Source organism: Quercus suber, unplaced genomic scaffold (assembly GCF_002906115.3).
Source record: "Quercus suber isolate HL8 unplaced genomic scaffold, Cork oak 2.0 scaffold_509, whole genome shotgun sequence".
Lineage (NCBI taxonomy): Eukaryota > Viridiplantae > Streptophyta > Magnoliopsida > Fagales > Fagaceae > Quercus > Quercus suber.
In genome coordinates this window covers 373,689-383,408 of record NW_027069958.1, presented here as the reverse complement: position 1 = coordinate 383,408, position 9,720 = coordinate 373,689, and the positions used below count along the sequence as shown (strand labels likewise).

Here is a 9,720-nt window from a genome sequence, read left to right as displayed (position 1 = left end):
TACATTTGTACAATAAAAATAATACATAATAAATTCAACACCTCAACCATTAAGGTTTCCAAGGACAGAACCAATAAGTTCACAACAATTGAATTCAATCCCTGAGAAAAGAAGAGAGGGAAGAAGGAAGTTGATTTAAGACTTTATAATTACTCTAGCCATAAAAATTTGATTTCAATTTCAATGAAAATTTCTAGCATAATATTGTTTTCGTGATGTTCATACATTTGTTAAGGAAATGTTCACTTAATAAATAGCCTTCAGTTGTTAGCTACAAAAGAAAGAAATAAAGCATTAGTGATCTCAATTAGAAGAAAGAAACTAAGATAGGACACCAATACCATTTCAAGAAAATCATCGTCAGTCAGAGTACTTGTAAATGGGCTTTCGCTGACAAACCCCAAACTTCATATCGAGAAGACATATCCACATCCACTTGTAAATTAGAGAGGTCTCCATTAATGCGAGAACATTTTGTTCCATCAACTTGTGATGACCCAGTGGTAATAGGTGGATTGTTAGGAAACATAACCCCTGTGGAACTCTGGTATCCTAAATGAAATCTATTTGCTTCAGGCTGATGTGGGTAGAGCAATGAAGGATAAAGCATAGGTGTTCTGGACCATGGTATATGCCCTGGAGGCACATTATAATCTTCATTTCCTAAAGAACATGGAGAATCTACACAAGGCCTTTTGGAAGGAATATCATCCCTGTAAAAACTGGTACAGCATAACACACATAATTACCAATAAGGTTATGAATTTGGAATTTGACAAATGGGGTTTTCCTCTCTTTTTCCCCCTTCTATTTATCAAAGACTAAACATATTCACCATTGAGCTTCTTAAGAGATATTACCTACTCAGCGAGTCATCCACATCACTCTTCCCATCAAGGAGCTCACAAAGAGCTTCTCCAATATCTGGAGATAACTCCTGGAAAGAATACATGACTCACAATCATTTTTTAAAAACTGTCTTCAAAGGTTGTAAACAACAACACCCCCCCCCCCCCTCCTCTANAAAAAAAAAAAGAAGGAAAAGAAGAAGAACCCAACACCTGAAAAAACCAATGAAAGGAAAAAAAAAAAAAAAACAAAAAGCCAACGATACAAAGGAAATGTCAAAAAAAAAAAAAATCACTTTTCACTCTAATTTTCTCTCCAATATGGAGAGATTATATTTTAAAGGGGGAGGAGAGAAAACTTGTGGCCCCACCACTTTTCTCTCCCCCTCCCTCTCTCAACCAAACAGTGAAAAATGTCATTTTCCAACCTATTTTCCTTTCCTTATTTTCCATCCTCCTTGTTTTCACCCTAACCAAACATGTGTCCCTCTCTCTCCTCTCTCACTATTCTCTCTTTTTTTTTTTTTTTTTTTGCTTTTCACCATTCTACCTCTATCTCTTGCCTCTTTTACCTTTCAACCTCCATCAAATTGGGATTTGGGTAAGATCAGGTCCTCTCTCACTGCTCTCTCTTTTCTTTCCTTTTCACCATTCCCCCCTCTCTCCTTTCTCACCTGATTTGCAATTCTTTTTTTTTTTTTTTTTAAATCTGGGTTTGCGAACTGCATATAGGTGGTGGTGGTGGTGGTGGTGGTGATGGATCCAGGCGGTAGTGGTTGTTGATCGATGGTTTTGACGCTTGTTCTTCTTTGGGGTTGCTTTTTTTTTTTTTTTTGGTGGTTGCTGGGTGTATGTGGTGGTGGGGTGATGGTTGGGTTTTGATTTTGGGTAGGTGGGTTGGGAGTGGTGGCTAACTGGGCTTGGATGAAATTGGATTGGATGAAATAGATGGCTAGGTTAGGAGTGGTAGACGGAGTGGTGGCTGGATCATTTTTGGGTTTACCACCGTGGCCTACGTTTTGCTTGCTGTAGATTTGCCATCGTGGATTTGGGTTTTGCTCACCCTGGATCTGGGCTTGCTTGCCTTAGTTTTTTTTTTTTTTTTTTTTTTTTTTTTGTGGTGGGTTTGCTCACAGTCATGATCTTCCACAAACCCCATGGTGGTGGGTGGATTTTGATGTGGGATAGGCAAAATGTAGGTTTTGGTGGTTGTTGATGTTTGTGGTGAATGGTGATGGTGAGTCATTTTTTGTGGTGGTGGGGGTTGAGTTTTGATGGTTGTGGTTTGGATTTTCAGTGGTGGTGGCGGCAATTATTTTTGGGTAATTTTAGAGGTGACAATTTTTTTTAGGGGTAATTTTGGTGGTGACAAATTGGGGTTTATGGCTGAGTTTTGGCGGTGGTTGGTGGTGGCTAAGTTTTGGAAGAGAGGAGAGAGAACATAATTTTTTATATTATTTGATGGTATAGTTTATATTACTTTAATGAGTTGTATACAAAAATAAAAACTAGGATATTAGGTGAGTTATAAAATAATATGGTAAAACAGATAAAGTAAGTTTTGATGTTATCTATACTATTATTTAAGGGGCTTTCTCTGTTTGAATTCCTCATTTTTTTAATTCAAAAATGCCCCTACACCCTATGTTTAACTAGAGACAAAACTAAAGGACAATACAGTAAAAATGCAACTCTAACTCCCACTAAAACATTGCCTAAAAAATAGGATCACTCTTTTATAAATTTTCAAATTGATTTATTCACGTATAAATTAAATTTTCAAAATAAAAATTATATATATATATATAATAAAAAAACACAATTCTTTTTTCTACAAAATAGGACCACAAAAACTATTATTTAAGGAGTTTTTCTTGTTTGGATTCCTTATTTTTTTAGTTCAAAAATGCTTCTACACCCTATGTTTAAGTAGAGACAAAATTAATGGCCTGTTTGGATATTTAAAAAAGGAGGGGAAGTAGAGTAGAGGGAGAGAGAGTAATCTAATTACCTTATTTGAAAGTTTTTTAAGGAAAGAGGGGGAGGGTTTGGAGGGGTTTGAAGGGGTTTCAACTCCCTCTAGCCCCCCATTTTTAATTCCCTCAAATTGGAGAGATTTGGAGGAGGAGTAGAGTACATAAACTATTGACCAAGTAAATTACCTAATTTACCCTTATTATATTAACAAAATTACACAAGTGAAAAGGCTAATTACTCTCTTCCACCTTACTAATTTTAAAAACATCCAAACAAGGTGGAGGTGAACCATTCTCTTCTACTCTCCTCCCCACTACTCCCCTCCTCTCTACTCTCCCTCCTCTCTAAACTTTCAAACAAGCCATAAAGGACAATCCGATAAAAATGCAACTCTAACTCTCACTAAAACATTGTCTAAAAAATATGACTACTTTCTTATTAATTTTCAAATTAATTTATACACTTATAAATTAAATTTTCAAAAAAAAAAAAAAAACATAGTTTTTTTTTTTTAACAAAATAAGACCACCAACCAAAAAAAAAAAAAAAAAAAAAAACCCATCTCACGCGCGAATGAGTGATGAGGCTAGTAAAATAGAACTTTTTTAGCATCTCAAACGTGAGATGCCAATGCTCTGCCTTACCGGTACTATCTATTCAACAAACTCCTTTTGAGTCTGTTTTTTACTTTTTGCAAACCATTTATTTCTAATAGTTAGTTAAACCACTTATCTCCGTACCACTTTTTATGTATCACTTTATTTTCCATTAATCATTACTTGCCATGTTTTTAATTTAATTTTTTATAGAATAACTGAAATTTAAAATAGAAAACAATCATACACATGATAAATAATGATTGGTAAAACATATAATAATACACAAAAAATAGTATAGAAGATTTGCATTCATAAAGTAAACCGTTAAAACTTAAAAGTAACAAATATTGATACTGTGTAGTTTTAAGTTTTTTTTTTTTTTTTTTAAATAAGTTTTTTTTATATATAAATATAAAACATAAAACAGTGCATAACACATGTAGTAACGGGAGGGAATTAAGGATTTGTCTTAAGCAATTATATATAGTATTTTTATGATATGATATTGATATTGATTGATTAGTTCAAATCACCCCAATTTTAACTTTGAGGTATACCAATTTCCACTATCTACTACTTTTATTCCAGGCAACACTGAAATTTATGATTTCACGTTACCACATTCTCCCACTACGATCAGATATGTTATATGCCCAACCAAATTACATGTATCAAAATCTAGATTTGTACCACCTAACCTATGCATCTTCCTAAACTCTATCAAGAAAAGGGTTAACTATCAAAGAAACCCCGGGAAAAAAAAGAAAAGAAAAAAGAGATAAGTTGGGCCAATGTTGCCTCAATTTATGTACAAGTTGGTAACCAGGCCCCAGTAAAGTTCAGTATTGAGATTTTATGGTAAGATACAATTGTATACAACACGACAACATAATGAGTCCCAGAGCTTAGAATAAATTGCAGTCTCATTCCTTGCAGGATAATGGCGAAACTCTCCTAAAATCACCAACACCATCCGGAGAAAACCAAGGGAAGCTTCCACTGTCAAAGATACGATTATTTCTGGGATGAATGATGAGTCCTCTTACGTGAGGAACACCGATCAGCTATACAGCTTGAGTTTCTGTTGAACATTTCATCAAGTTAAACAAATAGAGATTAGTGAAATTATCATTCAGGTTTTCAGTAATATACTTACAAATCTTCATCATGCTTTTTACTTCTTGATGATTCCTGTGTTTTCCTAGATGGTCCGGCCACCTGCCAAATTTCCCCCCCCCCCCTCCTCTAACAAATAAAAAGAAGAAGAAACAAAAAGCAATTAATATAAAGGACACCTGGCAATCTCTGCTAATTTTGACAGGTTTGTAGTCATTCAATGGATTCCTGAGGTGAAGAGTCCTTTGAAAAGGCAAATCATTTAACTGCAGCCACTTGACCTTAAAACTGCGCCCCCAGGGATTGCTTTTTCCACTCCCTTGACTCCAAACATTGTCTCGCCTCCACCCAACAGAAGACATCATTTGGGCATACCCTTGGAAGAAACCACTCATGTTTACACTAAATATAAGAATTACTTTACCAGAGTTCTGCAAGACAAGCATGTGCTTCTCTGTAACGCATAGAAATTAGAAAGTGGAGCACAAAATTAAAATAAAAGGGATCTTACAAGAAAGGCTTCTTCCAGAATTGGTTCATTCATGACCTGAGTTGCCCAAATTCCTTTCTCTATTGATCGTTGGATATTATCGTGGTTCAAACTCTTAATGACGAAATATCTTGTATTATACAATTTACCCTTTTTGCTAGTGGTTGACTTTCCCAGAGGATCATGGGAGTTCCGCACTTTGTAACTTGAACTCTCTGACAAGAAATTTCATATTATTCCTATATCAAACATTCGGATTTCAAGATGAAATTTTGGAAGAGGAATAAGTTTTTTGGATGTCATATAAGTAGAGTGTATAATTGACAAGCATTCACTGCAAGAAGGTTCAACTCCCATAAAAGGATAGGTAGTGAAGCAGAAAATTGCCACATTTATTGAAAGATCAACATTTGCAAATGAGAGTTACTATTAAACAAAACATATAAAAAATATACAATACACCAAGAAGTTAAATTACATATTAATTGTATATAGAGAATACAACTTGCATCATTTACTACCTGGATCATCTGAATTTCCCATGTCTTGTTTCCATTCAGTCACTGATGAATCAACTACAGACGCATTCTCCTTTGCAGTGTCAGAAGACATATCCCTACAACCTAACATGTTACAAAGCAGGTGTATATCAATAAAGGCTGGATGGTATAGAAGTCTAACACTGATGTACAGGAAGAAGAACAAACAATTCTATCACCTACATGAAATAATACGGACCATCAGAAATCCATAGCACTCAGTTTTGCTGAATATACAAGGACAACTACTGTGCTGGCACAACCATAGTGTGATAAGAGAAAAAATATACTCTTTGGAAACCTAAGGTAAAGGTGAAGTCCAAGAATAATTTCCCATGGTAGTTGATAGGTTAATAGAATTTTATCTTATCTTTTATTTTCTTTTTCTTTTTCCATCTAAACAACAGGTCAGTGACCTACAATAAATCCCGAAGGATCTAAAAGCAAAGCTCCACAAATCAAATGCAACAGTGCAGTATGACAATAGCTGATCCACCATCTCCCCACAACACCAACACATGCAACACCACCCTACTAGCGTATAGGCTTGCTTAATGAGATTATCATAAGTGAAGATCTTCCCCCATGCCATCGTCCAAACAAGGACCCTCTGTAGGGCATCAACACACCAAATACTCTTCTAAGAGAAAAGCTCTGCACATGGACCCTTATGGTCCATTTGGATTGAGGGGAAGGGAGGGAGAGTATAGTAGAGTTGGCCCAAAATTAGCCTATTTTCAGCCAACTTTACTCTACTCCCCTCCACTCCCCCTCCCTCCCCCCTCAATCCAAATGGGCCTTTAAGGCATTGAAAAGGAAAAAACATTGAAATCCTCACTCCTTCTCAACGTCCAACTCATTCTATAGAATTCAATAGAATAAAAACTCAAAGAATTATCCGGTATGAAAGAAACTTTAGATAGCCTATAAGCCATTGTTCTTGGCAAGATTTCCAATGAAAAAACCTCTAATAGAAAACCCCAAAGCTTTTAAATCAAATCCAAGTTCAAACCCTATGTTTCCCTAAATCTCAATACCTTTCTCTTCCTTAAATTCCTATGGACCAAGCACTAGTCAGGTGCCACAGCAAACACAATCCAATATTGGGTTCACACATAGAGGTGCTGACTTTATGGAAGAAAAGAAGCCTTAGCATATGCAGATAGAGGTGTTAAATTAAAAGATAGTGATTTTATGGGGAGAGCAATCTAGAGGTGTTTCTTGACTGGTGGAAATGAATAGTTTGGAATGCTTTTAGATGATCTAGCTTAAATGAAGAGTCACAACTCTTTATCACAAAGGTAACTCAAACCAGAACTCTTTTTCACAAAGGCTAACTCAAGGGGACAACAGGAATTTGGAGGGAATATTATTAACAAACTAACTACGCAGCCATTCAATCTTGGGAGGACCAATGAATTTCTACGACTCATTACTTTGTACCAACTCATTACAAGCAATACGCTCACTTGCAATTCACAAAGTTGGTACAGGGGAATTATTCTATTGACCAGTACACCTACAAGTTCCATAACTTGGCTATGAATTCATGATTTCCATAGAATGAAGATGTGAGAATTTCTACATATTTCAAAGGATTCTATACTAATATTTTTTCAAGTTTGGCTACAAATAAACTTTATACCATGGCCAATGCAATTCAAGTTGCATACCAAATCAAAGAAGAGGCTAAAAAGAAAGCATTAGTAAGCAATATTAGAAGTGAGAGAATAATTGTGGATGCAAATTGGGAGAATTCTATTGGCAAGTCTCAAGGTAATTGCATCACTCTCCCTTCGTTCCAGTACTTGTTCATCCCAAGGAAGTGGTAGTTCTAATTCTAAAGTAAAACATACTTGTCATGGTTTTGGTCATATGTCTTTTCAATGTCTTTCAAAAGCAATTTCTATGAATGAAAAGGATATTCCTAAAAGAAGTAAAGAAGCCTTATTATATCAATATCTCTTCTCGTATTGTCTACAATAATGGGATCTAATCTATTACCAGCTCCTGATAACAATCAAAGAAGATAGAATGTCTCCAAATTTTGACTGACTTAAGCATTGGTAAAGCCCCAAGAGTCAAGAAAAGCCAAAAAATTTATAAGTGGCTCAACATAAGTAAAACATCACTTTTATGATTTGAAAAAAAATTTCATTAATTGCCAAAAAAAAAAAAAAAAAAATGTAAACCATCACTCATCCAAATAAAGAACTTCTCAAACCTACTTATCAATACAGAACTTTTCAAACCTAATCCAACTTCTTAGCCATGCATTAAGACAGTTAGCATGATATGAAGCATTGTTCCTGTAACTTTTCAGTGGAAGTAATACATGGGAAAACCCCCCATCTTAGCCATTTCTCACTGACCCCTGGCTTCTAATGCTATCATCTAGGAAGCAAGGACACAAGATAAGGGTATGACGCAATATGTAGACAAGATAAGGGTATGACACAATACAGACACAACAATTAATATATATGTATATGTGTATATATATATATATATATATAAAATATTAGATATATGTTACATTAACGTCTAGTGTAAAAGAAAAATAATAAGTATCAACAGGGTAAAATGATATGAATATAAGGTGATATTATTATATGAACCATTAGACTCTAGACATGACACGTGTTGAATTATAGTGTACTACATCTCATTTTATCAAAATCTATTGGGTTTAAATAATAATTTAATCTCAAGGCATCTTTTCTCACCTAATAATTTCAGTTCTGTAGTCCCCATTTTCATAGGTTTTTTCCTTTAATCGTTGCAGCTTAATATATGTATTTCTGATTTTGCATATTTTGCTTTTGGGATTGGAATTTGTCTAGACCATGCCACCATATTCGAAATTAAAATCATTTTTTCATTGGTCCATCAGATACGTCTGGGACATGTATGCATGCACATGTCAGATGCAAACACGCCAAAGAAGTTTGAAGTGTCCGTGCTTCCTAGGTTATCATCCATTTACTTGAAAAAACCTTCAGTAACTGCCTAAGGTCTCAAACTTTCTAAACGAATCATTTATGTGAAAATGCTACAATATATTGTTTCTTCCACACCCACTCTCTTACAGAGCACTAATTCACTTCAACAAACTTGTTTCTTAAACCCCACAAAACTTTCACATTCATACAATGATGATAAGGCTATTACATGAAGATCAGATTTCCCACCAATTCCCAAATATAGCACTGAGTTTCACTATGACAATGTTTGTTTTTCTTTATAATGAGCAAAAAAAATCCTTTAATCAACTTCAAGCAAACACTCAATTACACACTAATTAAGCTTCATCAAATACGAAAAAGCATAATATAAAAATCCACACTGAAACTAGTTGAATCATTCTCAATCAAGTCAAAAGATAATACTCATAACAGTGAATTATCAACCAAAAACAAAAGTCACAATAAATAATTAAACCCATTAATTTCTTTACGTACATTTTCGGTTCGACCAAACAGAACTCGTAGCAAAAATTGCACAAGCATTTTCTACAAGCAAAACTAAACACTGCAAGAAGATTCGAAGTGAAAATTGAAGTAGAAACGAAGTAAAAGCATACCTGTGTAAAGCGAGAAAGAGTGAGTGAGAGAGAGTAAAAGTAGTTCACGACGACGATAAGGTAAAGCTTTTTTCTGCAACTTCGGAGCCCTAGTTTATTTTGTTCTATCTCCCACACTCTCTCTCGCTCTCTGTGTTTTTCTTCTTCTTCTTTTTTTACTTTTCAAAATTTGTTTGGGAGATGAGTGCGGTGACGGTGATCATAATTTTTTGGACTACGCAGGGATTGGTGATCTGTGCGTCTGTGACCGTACGAATCGTCACAGCTAATGTTTGATGGTGATGGACGTGAGGACTTGGTTGAGTTTCACTATACGTGTCTGATTCTAGGGAAAGATTCTTGGATTTTAAAATTGAATACAAATCAAAACCAAACCAAAAACAAAGTGAGTTTCAAATTTTTTTTTTTTTAAATAAATAAATTCAATCAGTTCCGACTTCCGAAGTTGGAAGGATATCTAAAGTCATAAAAAAGTAAGTACATGCTCAAAATCTATAATATTATTTTTAAATATTACTTTGTGAACTGAATGGTGCAGTTATTTTTTTTTTTTAAGTACTTTTTATTC

The 9,720-nt window shown here is 34.7% G+C and overlaps 1 protein-coding gene and 1 long non-coding RNA gene across 2 annotated transcripts; both read right to left on the bottom strand.

Moving 5' to 3' along the window:
* Nucleotides 1-204: 204 nt before the first annotated feature.
* LOC136063301 (30-kDa cleavage and polyadenylation specificity factor 30-like) lies at nucleotides 205-9,487 on the bottom strand. The gene is made up of 6 exons (XM_065763484.1): nucleotides 9,153-9,487; nucleotides 5,552-5,653; nucleotides 5,052-5,245; nucleotides 4,675-4,971; nucleotides 861-937; nucleotides 205-722 (listed from the first exon to the last, which is right to left on the bottom strand). Exons 2-6 carry the CDS (start codon nucleotides 5,640-5,642, stop codon nucleotides 365-367), a joined length of 1,017 nt encoding a protein of 338 aa, XP_065619556.1. The 5' UTR covers nucleotides 5,643-5,653; nucleotides 9,153-9,487; the 3' UTR covers nucleotides 205-364.
* On the bottom strand, nucleotides 3,977-4,651 carry LOC136063306 (uncharacterized). The gene is made up of 2 exons (XR_010624977.1): nucleotides 4,581-4,651; nucleotides 3,977-4,505 (listed from the first exon to the last, which is right to left on the bottom strand). It is a non-coding gene; the product is annotated as an uncharacterized LOC136063306 (long non-coding RNA).
* Nucleotides 9,488-9,720: the final 233 nt, after the last annotated feature.